The following is a 19,657-nucleotide window of genomic DNA, read 5'->3' as shown; positions in this document are numbered from 1 at the left end:
AAAATGAAGGTTTAGATTCTGTTGTCGGTGTTTTTTTATTTTCACCAATAGTTTTTTGTGAAACCAATACTCAAGCAAATAATTTACCTAATTATGTGTACATGTCATCTCGATAGGGAAATGGGATTAGGGTTTTCACATTATTTTAATGGTGATTCTGATGGAAATATATGTGGCCGGAAAGCCAATCACACATTCCACATCTCGTTCCATATTCATTAATAGAACATATTCATTATAGTGCGTGTGTGATGCGTATAATGAAGTCCATGAATACATGATCGGACTTAGTGAATTATGATGAGATCGTAATGCGGAGATCACTAGTCTTTAAGCATGTGTTCTAAACATTCCTATTTGAAGGATACGCGAGAAGGACATCGAAGTAACCAGATAGAATAGCACTATCTAGCCTCACTCATATGATGAGTATGGCCGGTCCCGTAGCCATTAGTGTGGCGACACTAAGGATAGAGAGTGGGTGCTCTTTAGTGGAAAGAGTTCACTGAATTGATCCGTACGAATCCCTGAATGGTATTATACCGAACTGTCAATCAGGTTGATTCACGTCATGGTTGTGTAAGTGGTCCTTAGACCTGAGACACCAAAGACGTCTTGTGGACGGACGGTTGCACTTTGGCTATGGCCAATGAGTCTCTAGTCATGGGATTCTAAACGGTCTTAGTTCGGGTGCATCAAGAAGTACACAAAGGTGATTGAGTGATCGAGATGGGATCGTCCACCCTCGGTATAAGAGGTGAAAGCTCAAGGAAGATGATGCAATGAAGTCCTTGGCCAAGGTAGTGAAATATCGGAGAAGAGTTCTCCGATGATTTCCAAATGCATCAGTACTAACTCGGATGACCGATTAGGGTTTGACAGTTGACCATACCCTAAGTTGTCCAAGGAGCGTCAAGTGGATGAGGGATTATACATACACGGTAACCGATGATGAACAGGTTCCATGAGTGAGTCGATACACACTCCTTTGTATCTTCTAGGACACGAGGTGTAGCTTGGCACCCCACGTGTCGGAGTCTCGACCTATCGATTGGGTTAAATCGATCCGAAATTAATTAATATATATGATGATATAGTTAATTAATTTGGAAGGCCAATAAAGGTTATTGGGCTGCTGGAGTCGTTAACTAGACTGATACATGGGCCTAGAGGGTTACACGCAAATGGTCTTTTGGACGTTGGAAGATATCTTAAGTTTTGGGGGTTTTTATGAAAAATACCCACTTAGTATAAATAGGGGAAGGCCCTGAACAAAATTCACCCAGGCCAGAATTGTACAGGGGCCTTTCCCCTTCTTCTCCACTCTCCCCACACCCCCTCTCCATCCCTGATGTGACAGGGACGACGTAACGACGCCGACGGAGAAAGAACGGGGCTCGTCAATGAGAAGGAGGAGATCCGACGTGCCGAGGGCCACGTGGATACGTCTATAGGCTGCACACTTGAGCAGCTTGACTCGTCTCGCTCTGGGATCGAAGAAATCACGAATGAGATTCGTGCAAAGGTACATTGTTTCAATATTTTCGTTGATGCCGTTTGATTCGCAAAAGACTTCCGCTGCGCATTGTTTTGTTCGGTTCATCCAGATCTAGGCCTATAGAACTCAACAGATTCAAGAAGGCTGAGAGAAGATATTTATACAAATGAGATAGTGACAAGACAGATGGTGAGGTGAGGATGTTATAGCAACTATCCAATAAGGACACGGCATGTATTAAAAGGAGTAATGAATAAGAGGATGTGCTTTGAGCGAATAAGGATGGGGTAGTAAGATGTAGAATAAGTGAAGATGAATAAGTGAAGAAAATGATGAAATGGGAAATTAGGTTTTCTGGTTAAATGGAGATGAGACAGAAAGCTAATCCTAGGATGGAGATAATGGGATGAGATGTAGTGATGATGGTAAAATGAAACGAGAAGAAGAGAATGAAAGAATATATCCTTAAATATGTGATGGAAATGAATCAATGTAAGGCAAGATAAATTACCATAGGTCCTTACATTTAACCAGGACCATGGTAATTTTTTGATGCAGGCAACCCTTTCCTCTTATCTCTTGATCTTCTCCAAGTACTCAAGGCACTAGGGGACACTTAATGCATTTTCAACACCTCACTATCTTTGAATCAGCCTCCAAAAAACATGTTTTTCAAAAGATCAGTAATCATCCTTAGGTACAGCCATATTTTTGGATAGAGGACAGAAATAAAATTCTTCTCGTAAAAATGAGCTTGATTGGTCTTTTGGATTTCCAGAAAACAAGCTCTAAAGATGGAAGACTTTGGCCGTTGATTTAATTTAATTTTTGCTTCTCACCCCTGCCACCAACTCATATCTAAGGTTTAATCTTTTGCTTCTCCAAAAATTTTCTTATGATTGGATAAGATTTCAGCAAATTATTCATGATCCATGGCTTATAGACCGATATGTGTACTGGCGCAAAAAAAGTAAAATAAAACAGGAATAATTAATTTATAAGGGGTTTGTGATGTGGCGCCACATCAGCGCATGCCACTACACATGTTCCCTATTCTGAAAATATAGTAATATATACAAAGGGCCCATGTATACAGATGGGCACCACGTGTATGTTTGGATTTGCTTACATGTGACATGTGTCGCCGCCCCCATTGTTGTCTTTTTTAAAATGTAATAAAGTATTATTCCATTTTCTCAGCTCTAAAATTCATATTTATTGAGACTAAGATCATGTGTGTTTTGTATTCACCTACATTACCACCTACGACTGAAAAAAAATATAGTGCTGGTCAATGCTTAACCATTATGGAATTATGATATGGAATGCCATAATGACATATTTTCAATGATTAATAACACCAATCATTGATAAGTTTTGAGTGAGGCCAATCACTGTTAAAGACGATGATTGGTATACATTCGATCAAATTGAATGGCAAAATGTGGCATACCAGTGAATAAATCTGTAAACCCATAATTAATTCATATCAAATCAAATATGTCAAATAAATATAGAAAAATATGTTTTCTGAATTTAAAAAATAATATATTTATAAATTTAATATCATAAAATTCAAGAAACATCATTTTATCTAGTTCAAGAAAATACTTTATTTCGTAGTATGATGTTGAAAACTACTTTACGTACCTAAAAATCAACAAAAAGTAAAGGAACATTATAAAAATGAATTTAAAGAATCAATTTAGGCTGGATAACACACACATATAATCAGTTTAATGCAACTAACTCTGGCCCTATTTACTAAATATGAGTGCTATTAATGGTGCAGTTCAATTAATTATACCACATCGCACACTTGGAATATTTTATATTATGTACTAAGAATACAGCACAATCATCTTCTAAGTTACCATCTCCTATTATGTAATCATTTGATGATATTAGTAAGGCTTAAAATGTATGCTTTTATTCCTTTTAAAAAAAATTAGACTTAACCAACAATAATTTACATTATTTTTTTCATACTTAATGCTGTACTTGAATGATATGGAGCAAGTACCGCATTTATCCATAGAGAAGCAGTAATCCAATTTTAGAATTTTATGAACTTGAAAATGGAAAAATATATTTCAAAATTCAAAAATATAATTATGATTTTTTGGGTTTTTATATGATTTATATTTAAGCGGAGAGTGATAAAATGGTTGAAATATTTTATAAAATATATCCTAAAATTATGTATTCTTATTAAAGAGAGGTCGATATTTTTCTATAATTTATTTAGAGGCTAAAAATTTTGAAATAATAAATATGATTTAAATTTTTTTAATGATATTATATAATATTTAAATGCTAAAAATAAATAAAAGTATGAATGGTTTTAGGAGTAGGCCCGAACCCGAGCAAAGGGGATCTCTGAGTCAAAGTGACCCTTATAGAAGTCTGGACTCAGCAAAAGTTTGGCTAAGTCCAGATTAGACTAAAAGTTAAATGAGATTTGAGCAAGATTTTAAGTCTAATTTTTACATGAATAAAATAGAGATAGTATGCAAGCTTTAGAATGATACAATTTTGAATTCTAGAGAGAGAAAATAGGAGAAAATGGACGGATAGCAAGAAAGTGACATAAAATAAAGGAAAAGTAGGGTAATGATGGGGATGATGAAGAAGCTTAAGATCTATGTTAATTATGAGTTTGTTCTTATATCTTTAGCCCCCAATACCTTTTCCTTAACTTGGATCCTCATATTTCACCAGTATTAGACATTTTTGTCTGCAAGAAAATGATGAGCAAACAATGAACACTTACAACACTTACTATTAAACTCAAACTTAGGGTTATAATTTGTTGTTGGTGCTTTTGAGTTTAGTTAATAAAATATAAACATGCACCTTTTTTTAAAAGGGATAGTTTGTACGCAGCACTTATTTTGAAGAAAATAAGGACATGTTCATGTTGTCCCATAAGTTCTTCCATGTCTTCAAATTTTATTTCAAAAGTGCCTTTTCTCTGATTGCTTTGAAAAGTTGTATATCTACAATTTAAATGTGCATGTCATGTAATTGAAGAATACAAAAGGCAGTTCTTTCATTTCTTCAATCTCCCTTACTCTCATGACAGATGACATTTGCTAGACCCTACTCGAGCCCTATAATCTAATATATAAAATATGATATTTATTTTATTTTTTAGGTCAAATAATTAGATTCGATCTGATCCGATCCAGTCCGATTCAAATCACAAAGATCAAATTGTCTTTGTCGACTTCTTTGTTTGACATTCAAAGTAACCCATCCATTCCCCAAGCTCTACCATCGAGCTGCCCACTAACCGACCAGCGGGTTACTAAGTCAACGAATCTTCAGATGAATGCTACGAAGTCAATGAAGATTCGGGCCATTCGAAGTATCTTATCAATCCCCCAAGCTCTACCATCGAGCTGACCACTAACCCACAAGCGGGTTACGAAGTCAATGAATCTTCAGATGAATGTTACGAAGTCAACGAAGATTCAGACAGATGATTCAAACATTATCCAAGCCATAAAGAAAGAGTCAAAGACAGTAAGAAAAAACCCAATGCCTATTTTTTGCAGTACTACAAACCCACCAACCTCCCCACACCAACCCACCCAGAACCCCATATCTTGCTGCGAGCTTCTTCCCCACCAGCTCAATCCACCAAACGCCGACGACCCTTTTCCGCCATGGAAGCATCGCTCGGACCCATCTCCTCTCCGGCCTCTTCCTCCACTTGCGCTCTCCACTGGGCGAAAACAGCGCCCCACAAAACCGCCGCCTTTGCCGGGTAAATCCACTCTTCCCCTCCATCTCACTTCAACAATCCATGCACACAAATGCATTATCTAGAATATAGTCTTTAGCAATAATCTATGTATACAAGGGCACGGAAGAAGAGCAGGAATCTGAGATTCTTCCCCTGCTCATGGGTTCGGGCGGCGCCGCCCAGATCGCAGCTGCAGGATAGCGTTAATGGTGAATTGGGGCCAGAGATTGTTGATATCAGTATCAGTCCTAGAGTGAATTCTCTGAAGCCCTCCAAGACCATGGCTATAACGGACCTGGCCACCTCCCTTGTGCAGGCCGGCGTGCCGGTCATTCGGCTCGCCGCCGGCGAGCCCGACTTCGACACCCCTGCCGCCATTGCCGAGGTTCTCTGCTCCCCAATTCAGCTCTTTGAAGGCTGATTATGCATGAAATTCAGTGACTTTGGTTTGATTAGGCCGGAATTGAAGCTATTCGCCAAGGTTTTACCAGATATACTCCCAATGCTGGGACTTTGGAGCTCAGGAAGGCAATCTCTCGCAAGTTCCAAGGTGAATCAGGGAAAATTAAGCTTGAATTTTGATTTTTATTGATGAGTTTCTCCCTGATTTTTGTTTAATGTTTTGGATTTTGCAGAGGAGAATGGATTGGCTTACTCCCCTGATGAAATACTCGTCGGCAATGGTGCCAAGCAACCGATAATGCAGGCTGTTCTCGCCGTCTGCTCTCCCGGAGATGAGGTCAGCCATGGAGGGAGATATCTCTACAAACCCAACCTCTGACACCATTTTTAGAGTCATTAGTGTAAGTCTCTTGCAGAGAACAAATTAGGGAGAATGATAGTATTATTGTTTGTTGAGGATAGGGAAGATCGTCATAATTGTCTTCCTCATCCTGTTGGCGGATGAATGACGACACCGATGATGATTTCATCATATTCTCTCGTCATCTGTGTGAGCTTGACTGAGGGAGAGAGATTTTTCTTTTTTGAAAAATGAACAGAGGGAGAGTGATGAGAAGTGAAGGTGAGATAAAATCATAATTGGCATACTAATTGTAGACATGGACAAAGACGACTTGTCCTCATCGTCTCCGCTTCGCCATTGATGATGGCAAACAGTAGAAATAATGATGGTTATAGGCCTGGATTAGTGCTTGAACTCTCTTTGGGAAGATTGCCCAGCCAGTACACCAACTTCTTGCCTGCCCCATTAACGGAAGGCTACATGTATTTAAAAGAAATTAATGTGAGAAGAAGGACATAAATATACCTAACAAGTCCTGGGAATTCGATTGAGAATCCTCCCAAATCTGTTTTTGCTATTTTTAGAATCTTAGATAAACAAGCCTATTAAGCTTATGAATGCTTCAGGGTTCTGAAATTGATGCTTGGGATAAAATAATGATAGTCTGATTTCATCCCACAGTTTTCATGGTGAAGACTGGGCGAATCTCATCTGTTCAAAGATTTTTGGTTAATCTTAGGCGTCCAATGCTTGCCCAGTATCTAATCTTGTATTATTTTTTATGGTTGCTTTAATTTAGGTTACTATCCCAGCTCCTTACTGGGTCAGCTACCCTGAGATGGCTCGGCTGGCGGATGCCACGCCAGTCATCATCTCGACACGCATCGAAGATGACTTCCTTCTCCGGCCCGAAGATCTCGAGGCCAGCTTGACCGAAAAATCAAGGCTGCTGATCCTCTGCTCCCCGTCAAACCCGACTGGGTCTGTGTATCCCAAGGAGTTGCTCCAGCAGATTGCAGAAGTTGTGAAGAGATTTCCCAGGCTCCTGGTGATTCAACTATCCTTAAATGATATTTAAAATTTAAATTCTAATTAGAGGATTTCTAATCAAAGATCTGGATCTGTTCTTCAGGTGCTGTCTGATGAGATCTATGAGCACATAATCTATGCGCCGGCAAAGCACACGAGCTTTGCGTCTCTTCCTGGCATGTGGGAAAGGACCCTTACTGTTAATGGGTTCTCAAAGGTAACCTCCCATAAGTTTACTTCCCTCATGAAGCACAAACGAGAAATTATTATTATTTAAGGATAAAAAGGATGAACTTGGGATGTTGAGGAAATTAAAATATTTATTTTGATTCTGTTGATTCTCAGGCTTTTGCGATGACTGGGTGGCGTCTCGGCTATGTCGGGGCCCCCAAACATTTTGTATCTGCTTGTGGGAAGATCCAGAGCCAGGTGTGCACTTTTAATTGATTAAACTCTGTTCATTCTCTTGTTTTTTCTTATCCCATATAGGAATGAGTTGCAGTTAACCAATTTTCCAACTATAAATATCCAGTTTGATGTATTTATTTTTGTCCAACACTTTCTTCTGGTCCAGATCCTGCATACACTACTATTCATTGACCTCAGTAACGAACAATACTGATTCCTTATTTTTTTTAATAAGCTGATTAAAGTATCAAATACAACGTATGCATCAATTCTTGATTTAAAACAACTGACTGGCCTGTTAAAAACTCGTTGGTATGGAAAAGTCTACATCCGGGGCGAGCAGCATCGCTCAGAAGGCGGGATTGGCGGCCCTGGGCCTTGGCTTTGCTGGCGGCGAGGTGGTTGCCACGATGGTGGCAGCCTTCAGGGAGCGGCGCGACTTCCTCGTGCAGGCCTTCCGGCAGATAGACGGCGTGAAGATCTCTGAGCCTCAGGTAACCTCTCTGATCAATGTTGACTTTTGAAAAGTCAGCACTATGATAAGCTGTGGCGTTGACTTTCTGTTTTCTCCAGGGAGCATTTTATTTGTTCATGGATTTCTCGTCTTATTACGGGTCCGAGGTAGAAGGCTTTGGGGTAATAGACGACTCCGAGTCCCTCTGCCGCTATCTCCTTGACTGGGCCAAGGTGACTATCGTTGACTTCCCCCTTTTCTGGTCACCTAGATTTGACCTTTTTCCCTGCGTCTACTTAACGTTGACTTCTCAATTGTGACTTCGTTTGCCTTCAACCTTTCTTTTAGACATTGACATGTCGAAGTAGAGTTCTCAATCAAGATGTTGGCCTCTTGGAGTTGACTTATTCAAATTTGACTGCTTACTTGGCTGACTTTACCATTTTTCCCTTTGACATCTTTTTTGCCGTTGACTTTTCATCTGGGCATACTTCTGGCGTTGACCTTGCTGGGGTATTATCTGTTTAGGTTGCCGTAGTGCCTGGTGGCGCATTTGGAGACGACAGGTGCATCAGGATCTCCTACGCAGCATCCATGCCAACTTTAAAGGAGGCGGCGGAGAAGATCAAGAGCGCCATTCAGCTCCTCCGCCCTGTCGCCGTTGTTTGATTCAGATATGCTTTCTGGTAATCAGTTATGTTTTATGGTTATATTGCACACAGATAAAATGATGAAGATTGCAGATGATGGGAATTCATCTTTTTCTGGAATTCCAAGTGAATTAATCTGTGGTCCTTGAGTCCCACATAAATAGAAATATGAAAATTGTAGATGGGAAATTTTCTGACTTTAGGAAATACAAAGAAATACATCACAAAAAACGGTCTGCTCTGGAGACCCTCCAAAGTAAATGAATGAAATTGTAGATGCTGATAAAATTCTCAATATTTAATGGATGATGATAATTGATGTTTCGTTATTGAAAGTTACAAAAGTAGGAGAAAGATAATTATTCATGATTTATAAACCCATAAAAATATGGGATAACAGATGGAGGGGATATACAAGGCAACTAATGATCTGATCTTGAGATCTGCCAAAGTGAAACAATGAAATCGTATATAATGGTAAAATTCGGCTTTTCAGGGATTCTGCTCGAATGATAAGTAATGATCTGTTCTTTACGCCACAATAGTAAAACGATGAAAATCGCATATGGAATTTTGGTCCCATGATAACTGATGCACTGTTCTTCAAATAAAAAGATTATCATTTTACATGGGGTATTTCTTCTTTCTTGGGAATCATAAATTCATGGCAAAAATGTTCCTCTCTTTAAACCCACAAATAAAGAATGAAACCGTAGACGATGATAAAATAAAATTTCCCCCAATTTTGCTCCTGTGAAAATTGATGTTCAGTTCTTGAGGCCCACAAACTGAGAATGAGAAAATTGTTCATGAGTTGTAATGGAATAACTGATTAAATTTCCAGGATTCTTGGTAAAAGTCGAGCAACTTGAAGCAATAATTTCATTGAAGGACAGTGATCTCTCCATTTTCATTAAAAAGGAAACATAATAACAAGAACATGGAGAATCCGGAGTTACATTTAGTACTTGGAGTTGTCGAATACCCACGGCTCGTGAATGAATAGCTCGCGGCCGGTCATCCTGGCAGCGCCGTCGGCGATCTCCTCCGCGCGCTTCCGCGCCGCGTCCACACGCCTGGCCGAAGCAACATCGTCCTTCAGAAAAAAAACATGGTCCTTCAGAAAACCCTAGCGATGTCAATCCCAGTTTCTCGATTCAATAAAGGCCTCTCAGCAGCTTAGAACAATAACAACACGATAATTCTGAAAATTATTCTTAATCGAACGTGCATGAGTATCAAGGAATTGGGCGCATTGTCACCAAAAGGTCGAATTTATGAAGAGATAACTACCTTTCGGCGCTTCCACGAGAGAAATTCGGCTTCGCTAATCCTCTGTACCGCTGAAGAACGAAGAACTCCACCCTCCGACCGTTGGTCGTCCGACTTCGTTTCTGCGCCCATCGTCTTGGAGACACACAGATGATGTTACGGAAGGGTAGATGAATTAGGCAAATTCCATACATAAGTACATGAATACTTATATATATATAAATACATACACAAATACATACCTACGTATATAAATACACATTAACTATGAACATAGATATGTATTAATGTAGGTATTTATACATGTATATGTGTGTATCTATCTATCTAGATACGTATAAATGTAGGTATTTATACATGTATATGTGCGTATCTATTTAGATATCTATTAGTGTAGGTATTTATACACGTACATATGCGTATCTATGTAGATATGTATTCATGTAGGTACTTATACATGACTCTGTGCGTATCTATGTAGATATGTATTCATGTAGGTATTTATACATGACTATGTGCGTATCTATGTAGATATGTATTAGTGTATGTATTTATACATGTATATGTGCATATCTATGTAGATATGCATTAATGCTGGTATTTATACATGTATAAGTGTGTATCTATGTAGATATGTATTAATGTAGGTATTTATACATGTATAAGTGCGTATCTATGTAGATATGTATTAATGTAGGTATTTATACATGACTATGTGCATATCTATGTAGATATGTATTAATGTAGGTATTTATACACGTATATGTGTGTATCTATGTAGATATGTATTAATGTAGGTATTTATACATGACTATGTGCGTATCTATGTAGATATGTATTCATGTAGGTATTTATACATCACTATGTGCATATCTATGTAGATATGTATTAATGTAGGTATTTCTACGTGTATATTTGCGTATCTATGTAGATATATATTCATGTAGGTATTCATACATGTATATGTGTGTATCTATGTAGATATGCATTAATGTAGGTATTTCTACATGTATATTTGCCTATCTATGTAGATATTTATTCATGTAGGTATTTATACATGACTATGTGTGTATCTATGTAGATATGTATTAGTGTATGTATTTATACATGTATATGTGCATATCTATGTAGATATGCATTAATGCTGGTATTTATACATGTATATGTGCGTATATATGAAGATATGTATTAATGTAGGTATTTATAAATGTATATGTGCATATCTACGTAGATATGCATTAATGTAGGTATTTATACACGTATATGTGTGTATCTATGTAGATATGTATTAATGTAGGTATTGATACATGTGTAGGTGCGTATCTATGTAGCTATGTATTAATGTAGGTATTTATGTATATAGATGCATCTTTTTATCTGTGCGTGTTTTGAAGTGATGCCTGTCGACATAATTAAATGTTACTGTTTATAGTTGAATGTAATGATAGGCGGCGAGTGTGTGACATTGAGTGATCAGGACACAAGCATTAACACCGTTGAACCTTGGAACATCCATTAGTGCATCTATTTGAACCATTTTATATACATTTCTATTTTTATTTTTCAACTGATAGCTGCTTTACTCTCAAGAACCTATTATGTGTCTAAGTCTATGCTAAAAAAAATGAAAAAAACTGTCATTTGCTCTTCTATACTCATCTGCATGATTGCTCATTGGGCACCCTTGCTGCAAAATGTGCTGCTCGTACATGCCTGCCAATTAGCTTGAGTTTTTAGTATATCCCTATCCTATGCTCTCTACGGCCCAATCAGATGCCATCCAAGTGCATGACAAGACGAGTACTCGAACAACGCTGGTACGCAAAATCCACATGCTTGATGCTCCAACCTCAACCTTCACAACTGAGAGCGATTAGGCCACCAATGATCGCTGGCTAAGTAAGAAATATATCATTTTATTTTTATTAAATGATATAAATAACATACCATCATCAATCTTATAAATCAACTAAAATTGTTTCTAAGCATATATGAAATATTCTATAAATATAGTCATCTTTTTTTAAAAGTCCTTCTCGTAATTCCAACACTATATAATTTTTATACCTGCATACTACCTCAGTGTGGATCCATATGTTTATTGGCTGATATTTATTACAAAGTTACTATAGTGGAAATAATAAAAATATTAACTGTTAATATGAATTTACACAATACTTTATACATAAAATATACACTTATTAGAAAAGTGTAAAAACAAAGTTTTTATATATTAATGAATATTAAGGTTTCATGATTCAATAATAAATGTTAGATAATTAAAGTAACCTGTGTCCCTTGGATCTGTATTTGTGTGTTGGCTTATGTGGATTAGGTTCTTCTAAAATAATTATCAACTATAATATAAATATCCAATCTATGCAAGTAATGATATATATTTATAATTTAAGAATTTAATAGTTTACTATAACTGTTTGAAATGTATGGAATGAAATATATCATAACATCAACAAACATTTTATACAACTCAGGTTATCCTTAACCTTATATCACGATATCCAGTGTGGAGATTCAAAATCCCTGGCCGATGTTTGTGTTTTAGGCTCCCATGCCAAAACACTTGGAAAATAGGGATATTTGACCTCCTTGAACCCAAAATCATCAACAAAAGATCATAATACCACCTTTGGTGAGTATCCAACAGGTTTTCTCATTTGGCTTCCAAACCTCCCCCCAAATTTGTCTCGTCAGCCAATCCTAGTTGGTCCCTCAACCATCTAGGATACACACACTTTACAGCTATAAGTATAAAAACCATTTTCAGATCATTTGAAACAATATTTTTTGTAACTTATGTAAAGCTCAATCGCTCATTTATCATGTAAGTGACTCAGGTATCTGCTTTAGTTTCAAGCAAGTAAATATCTCAGATATTCTCGACGACCTTTTTACTCAGATCTGTATAAAATTTAAATATGAAATGTTAAGTATAAAGCATATAAGAAATTATCAGCTAGCTTTCTCCTTTTATATTCCCCTTTTTTATATTTCTCTTTCTTTTGATCTTTCTTATTTTAATTGACCCAAGTATCTGGTGTAATTTTCAAGTTAGTAAACATCTAAGATATTCTAAATAACATTTTTATTATAATTTCTGAAAAAATTAATATTAAATTATAAGTATAAAGCATATAAGAAATTATCTACTATCTTTGTCCTTTAATCATTCTTAAATAAACCTCCACACAATATTATATTCCTTCTCTCCTTTTGACTATTATATCCTAAAATCTTCATTCTCAAATTATATCTCATAAGCATTGAGTTTTTGTAACTATTTCCAGCTGAAATATATATTTTAATTACCCACCCCTCGTTTATCCACGTACTTCAGCTTCTTATTATCTATGGATCAGAATTCTCTTAACTTCCACTCTTTTTTCTCTTATTTTACTCAGTCCATCATCAAACATCATCAAACATCTGATAATGCTTATTTTCTTTAATTTACCTCGCATGCCAGATTCTCTTCATTTTGTTTCTCTGATCTCTCTATTTTATTTATTTATTTTAGCTCTTTTATTATTTCATAATTTTTCCTTATATTCCATTTTTAAAAGTTCAGCACGTCCATATTAGTTACAGTAAACATAGGAGAAACTAAGGATAGTAGGACATATCAACAAAACTTTATCAATATAATATTTATCATAATATAATTAAGGAAAATATGTCTGGAGGAGCCTTACCATCATTAGATCATACTCATTGCAGCCGGCATCTGAAAATTGAAAGTAAAAATATATGGATACATGAGAATCTAAGACAAACATTTTGATCATCCAAAGCCTCCTCATCAGGAAATTAGCTGACAAACTCTGCCAAAAAAAACGATTTTCAATCCATTTCATAAATGAGCAAATGAAAATAAGAAACCCATAGCCTGGGAATCAAAAGGGGAAGTGACATATTTTCGTTTAACAATGATTCTTTTATTTCTCTCATGATGTTTTCACCAATAACAGATCAAAATATTATCGGAGGACCAAAGGTGGTCATAAAATTTATTATTGCGTGTATTCCTATTTATCCGGTCAATAATTACTAAAACATTCTTCATAGAGTTTAGTTATACTTGATATATTACCCTTCCAAATTTTATCTAACAAAATCTCTCTGAAGGACACATAAATCCTGTGTTCTATATGTCTGATTAAATAAGTGAAATAAATACATCATTATATTATTATTTTTAGCCATTTAAAATCAGTAAATTACTCCAGTTTCACCTTTAATTTCACACAGATTTTGAAAAATATGGTAAAAATTTGACAATACATTGTTCTATATTTTTTATTTGAGAAAGTAAATAATTTTGGATAAGTCTATTTAAATTTCATAAATGAGCACTGACTATCAAATTTAACTGGACAAATTGTCTCAGATTGAACAAAGTATCTAATCATAAGTAGATGATATTTTATATTCATGTCATGCGGTTCTTGAATCCTAACTTTTTCACTGGCTGATTGACACTATGGTCAAACCTTACTATGGCTCAAAATGAAGCTATCCACTTTGAACATTCATAAAAGGGCTGCTGAAATTTCCATATTTTCTATTATTCCTTAGTCTTTATTGCCCATCATGTCTTTGTTTGAAGCACTTTATTGAATTTCTGGAAGTTATCGGTCTTCTAGGTAATTTGTAACACAGTAATTATTATATTAGTATCACAAAGGTTTTATATTTATTTGCATTAAAACTATTATAAATTGATTTTTTTAAGCATAAAATGGTTAAATTATATTCAGGAATGCTATTATTGTTTTTATTATGGAATTTCTCAACGACATATTCATAAATAAAATAATTTTGTAAAGTCAGGATATATATTTAGAACTTGACGAACATTTAAATTTATATGTTGAAGTATATTGTTTGAATTTTATGACATTGAATTCTTAAAAAACATTTTTTATTTAGAATATATATATATATATATATAGATTTTTTGAATTTTATTTAAATTTATATTAATATGTTTAAGTAAAATAATAATACATATTTCCAATAACTTATGTTCTAAAATTCTTTAATGCCTTTTATGGTTTTTTATTGGCGAGGATCATCTTTTTCCAACTCTCGTGTTTGTCCTTTTTTTTGTAGGCTATCCGGACCGATAGCATAGGTTTCTGCTATCACACACACCACCTTCAACTCCACCTCTTGTCGGTGCGTATCTGGGTCCATCTCTGTCACATGAAAGAAGTAAAATCATCATCACTCTCCCCCCCTCCTCCGCTCATCAGCGCATATTTGCCATCATCTCTGTCAGAATCAGCATTGTATCTCTTTTATCCACTCTACTCCACTTATGACCATCTCCGTCTACCCCATCGCCTCGCATCCCTAAAGAGTTGCTAAGGTATTTTAAATATAACTATTTAATAATTTGGTACTATAAAATCTGAATATATTAGGTTAAATAAGATTAATATTTTAGAACATTTTAATAATTATTTTGAATTGCCTTCTCCAGTTTTCTTTCTTTTGATTAAATTTATTTCTTAAAATAAAAAAACAATCCAAATAAATAATTTAAAGACAAATTCGCTTCTCAAGACTTGCTCCCTTTAAATTCGTCCCTTGCTCGTAAGGAATTTTTTTTTTATTACTAGAAGCCTTAAATGAAATACTTTACCTTAATTTGTTGTTCGTCAATGGATGAGAGTGATTCAAGTTCAAATTGCAATATCCGATGATCTTAAAGTAGTTTTCAGTTGTAATTTTGAGCGTAGGTTTGTCTCTCTATGTCTATTTGTCTCGCTCTCTCTTCTCTATTCAATCGTACATTTTGTACCTATCACTACCCCTTTATTCATTGAAAAAAATACTTAGAACTGGTCTTTTTTTAGTGGCCTGCCTTTAGAAGAGATTTTGAGATCCATCATGTTTTCTTGGAGCCAGTAACTGATTGAAATTATAAGGTGAAAGATAAGTGGAATAGAAGGGTCTAGGGGAGTCTCCTTGGATTTATGTTGTCGTCATCTTCTCAACATCTATCCACCAATCCATTCCTATTCATCAATACATGTGTATCCATCATGCACTGACCCATGTATATCGGTCCATCATTCTCCATAGATCCCATTACTGCGTATATTACTTGTTCATTTTCTTATCATCCTCATCATATGGTATATTCATTATTATATTCATTTAATTTATAGATATCTTGTCCGATCACTTAATCACCAAATAAAAAGCATTTCAAATCCCCAATTTCAATTGCCATGGGGAGAACCCTTGTTCATTACTTAGAGTCAAATTCTTTTATGAAGCAAATTTTATTAATATTTTTCATTCACTAAAATAATAATGATAATTCACGACCAAAAATGTGAGTCTACTATTAATCCTAATTTTCTTAATTTTCCTATTTATATCCATCCATTCTTCACCCTGATCGAAAACTAAATCCTAATTTCAATTTGAAATACCCTAGAAAGAATATTATCCATGAGGATAGCCTATTTCCTCAATTTTCCACATGCCACAGTTGATTCTCTAGCTCTCTAGTGTGAATTAACCATACATTTCTGTCATAAGTAGTGGCGCATGTCTTCATGACTCACTCCATTGCATCGCTTTCCAAAGTGTATGGTAAGTCAAAATTTAGGAGGCTAACCTAGTTGATGTGTAATTATGAGACTTATCCAATAAAATTTATAGTTACCGCAAATTAACTTATTCACTTATTACTCTTTATTGTAAAGTCCTAGCTCAAAGTTGGAAATCGACTTTCTTGGCGCTTATCCCAAAAATTGACAATCCAACTTCATTTAGAGACTTCCGTCCTATTAGTATTTGTAATGGATGCTATAAAGTTGCATCTAAGATCATTACAAGTCAACTAGGGACGTTACTTGATAGACTTATTTCACCTGAACAGTTCGGTTTTGTCAAGGATCAATAGATCCATGACAATATCATGCTAGTTCATGAGTTTGCCCAGTCTCTCGACACTCATATTCTGGTTCGAATTTCATCATCAAATTAGATATGGAGACGGCTTTTGATCAAGTCCAGTGGGGGTTCTTACCAAAGTGTTACGTCGCATAAGGTTCACCGACGCATTCATCGCTCTTGTCAATGCCTGCATTAGGGAAAATCACTTCTCTATCGTGGTGGACGAAAAATCCACATGTTTCTTCACTACCACACAAGGACTATGCCAAGGTGATCCTATCTCACCCACCCTTATCATATTGATGGAGGAGGTCTTCAGCTGATCACTCACATGAGCGATCGCCCATGGCCTCATCCAACCCTATTTTACAAAAAAGGGTGCCCAATCCTTTCGCATTCTCTGTTTGTAGATGGTGCCATCCTTTTCCTTAATGGATCTAAAAAATTTATTAAGGAACTTATGAGTGTACTCAGTGCATACAAGCGGGCCTTTGGTCAACTCGTCAATGCCTCAAAGAGTAGCTATATGGTGGGTCCATCTACCACCACAAAGCACTATGAGATTATCCAGCACTATACCCGATACTCGATACTCTCGCATGCCCTATCTTTCTCAGAACCGCTCGACATCACTATTTTGATGCCTTGGTGGGCAAGCTGAGAAAGAAACTAGATGGATGGAAACTTCATTTTTTATCATCTAATGGACACATCCAGCTTATTTGACATGTCCTCATGAGCATCTCGTTACAAACCATAGCGGTCCACTCACTATCGCTCACAGTCCTCCGCTCTATGGAGCGATTGTGAGCACGTTTCTTATGGTCCGGTCACCTCGGGGGAGAGTGTCACCACTACTGGGTTTCTTGGGAGAAAGCTAGTTGACCGACGAATGAGGGTGCTTAGGGATCAGACATGTAAGACATGCTTCAAAAGAACTTCGTATGACACATGAATACCACGCACTCCCAATTGGGGAGTTTCAGCTTCGCGAAGTATGGCAAATGGGCTCATCACGAGTCGGACGTCTGAGGCCATCGTTGATGGTAGACTTGGCAGATACAATAGCTATACATAGCCACTGTCACCCGCTAGCATGCCGGCCAAGGCATGATTAGTGCATGGTATGATATATGGCTTGCAGTCGTGCCTTTAGCCCGTCACCCCAATTTCGCTCCTCATCAATTGCGATTGACCGTGGCCCAACTGCTCATGGGCAACACTAGCCACCTCTGGGAACATGGCTTCCCACCTGACACTTTACCACAGGCTTTGAGTACTACCATAGGGACCTATCATGACCGAACTATTTGGACGCTCACTCTAGATGGGTCCTTTTGTCGGTCCTCTTGGGAGCATTTCAAAAAGAGATCCCCCCCCAACCGTGGGATGTCACATCTGGCATCCGACAATCCTCACTTGCGTCTCCTTCTTCCTTTGGTAACATATGCATCGTGGCCTTTCGACTAATGATCGGGTAACCTGTATTGGGCACTTTCTCATTTTGCGTTGCCACTATTGCCCCACTTCCCCCCAAACTGAGAATATGGAGCAATTTTTCTTCCATAGTGAGACAGTCCTAGCCTGTTAGTGCCAATTTACAAATCATTGGCACCCCTCCTATGCACCTCATATACTCTGACACTGTTAAGAGTATTTTGGCAAGGTGTTTGTCTTTGCCCACATGCTCTAAGCGGAGCCTATTCCTTCACGTCACCATAGCTTACTTACTATGGGAGATCAAGAAAGGACAAAATTCTTCTCGTTTTGTAGGGACCCCTATGCGAGCCTTGGACATCATGCAACGAGTCAAGCAATGGATGTTGCGCACCCACACCTCATTCCGCCCCATGCCTATACCTCAGCCGTCACCTGCAAACTTCTTTGCACTTGGGTTACCCCTGGTGACCCCAACCCCCATCGCCATTTGGCTTCAGATTGTCCATTGACATCCACCGCCAATCGGCGTCCTCAAGTTGAATGTCGATGGTGCGACAAAGGGAACCCAGGGCTAGTCGGAGGGGGCGGTATTCTCCGTGACCACACATGGAGTATTCTCTTTACTTTTTCACCTTCCAATGGCATTTACACTAATATAGTCGTTGAGGCTAAGGCAATACGTGATGGTTTACTCCTCTATGATGAATGAAACCTTCACAATATTGTCATAGGATCGGACTCACAAGTGTTAGTTGAAATGCTACGTGCAGATTTATGCTCCAAGTGCCGATTGCAATGCGTCTGACAGGACATCATGTGGTGATGCCCTCGCTTGACTAGTGTTCGTCACCAGCTGCATGAGGGAAACTAGACGATGGATGCCCTTGCCAACCACCCATTATAGACCCGAACCCTACCTTTTTTTTCTCTCTTGGCACGAACTCCCTTAGGCAGCTCGTGGATGCTATCACGTTGAGCACCTTGGCTTGCCAGCTCTTTGTACGCATCACACACTAACAAAGGAGGGATCGCGGGACTGGCGTATTGCATTTAAAGTGGGAGGCCAGAGAGCGTGCCCTCTTGCCTGATAGTCTGACCTGCCGTGCACCTCAACGTTGACATCTGCGGACGATGGGGTGGACTGCGCAAACTCCAAGCATCACAGCTGCTATAAGGGTTCCACACACTTCTACTCGCACGAGTGATCTTCTCCTAGCTCTTACTAGGTATCCCTTATGTACTTTTTTCTTTTTCTCCACCATGGGCATGGGCGAGTAGGGTCCGTGTGTAATTGGAACATGTATGCTTGCTCCATACCTATAAATGCTGATAAACACTACATTTAATAAAAACCCCTGGGTGGCGTCCAGGACACGGATGGATCGGTCTACGGGCACAATCGTAGGGTAGGTTGTACCCGACACAATGTTTTTGCCATTAAAAAAAATGGTGAGCAAAGGGGATGAACATAGCGAAG

At 37.4% G+C, this 19,657-nt stretch overlaps 2 protein-coding genes across 3 annotated transcripts; one reads left to right on the top strand and one right to left on the bottom strand.

The window, feature by feature from the left end:
* Positions 1–5,064: 5,064 nt before the first annotated feature.
* AAT (aspartate aminotransferase) lies at positions 5,065–8,655 on the top strand. The gene is made up of 10 exons (XM_078585094.1): positions 5,065–5,270; positions 5,367–5,634; positions 5,706–5,799; positions 5,885–5,988; positions 6,794–7,042; positions 7,127–7,240; positions 7,369–7,452; positions 7,755–7,925; positions 8,005–8,118; positions 8,414–8,655. The coding sequence occupies exons 1-10, from the start codon at positions 5,170–5,172 to the stop codon at positions 8,552–8,554; spliced, it is 1,440 nt and encodes a 479-aa protein (XP_078441220.1). The 5' UTR covers positions 5,065–5,169; the 3' UTR covers positions 8,555–8,655.
* LOC144711175 (zinc finger CCCH domain protein) lies at positions 7,630–9,982 on the bottom strand. Of its 2 annotated transcripts, XM_078585096.1 has the most exons (3): positions 9,829–9,982; positions 9,495–9,631; positions 7,630–9,323 (listed from the first exon to the last, which is right to left on the bottom strand). In XM_078585096.1, the coding sequence occupies exons 1-2, from the start codon at positions 9,937–9,939 to the stop codon at positions 9,497–9,499; spliced, it is 246 nt and encodes an 81-aa protein (XP_078441222.1). In that variant the 5' UTR covers positions 9,940–9,982; the 3' UTR covers positions 7,630–9,323; positions 9,495–9,496. The 2 variants fall into 2 exon arrangements, with proteins under 2 accessions (XP_078441222.1, XP_078441221.1); XM_078585095.1 differs by lacking the exon at positions 7,630–9,323 and having other exon boundaries at positions 9,416–9,631.
* Between the last annotated feature and the right edge of the window lie 9,675 nt (positions 9,983–19,657).

This window comes from Wolffia australiana, chromosome 13 (genome assembly GCF_029677425.1).
Source record: "Wolffia australiana isolate 7733 chromosome 13, ASM2967742v1".
Lineage (NCBI taxonomy): Eukaryota > Viridiplantae > Streptophyta > Magnoliopsida > Alismatales > Araceae > Wolffia > Wolffia australiana.
This window is presented reverse-complemented; position numbering and strand designations above follow the sequence as displayed.

Excerpts from the sequence above, each read along its gene's own strand:
- LOC144711175 (XM_078585096.1), bottom strand. The coding sequence starts at position 9,939 with ATGGGCGCAGAAACGAAGTCGGACGACCAACGGTCGGAGGGTGGAGTT. Across the intron at positions 9,632-9,828 it reads TCTCGTGGAAGCGCCGAAAG|GACGATGTTGCTTCGGCCAG; the intron begins GTAGTTATCTCT and ends TTTTTTCTGAAG.
- AAT (XM_078585094.1), top strand. The coding sequence starts at position 5,170 with ATGGAAGCATCGCTCGGACCCATCTCCTCTCCGGCCTCTTCCTCCACT. Across the intron at positions 5,635-5,705 it reads CCCCTGCCGCCATTGCCGAG|GCCGGAATTGAAGCTATTCG; the intron begins GTTCTCTGCTCC and ends TGGTTTGATTAG. Across the intron at positions 7,926-8,004 it reads TGAAGATCTCTGAGCCTCAG|GGAGCATTTTATTTGTTCAT; the intron begins GTAACCTCTCTG and ends TGTTTTCTCCAG.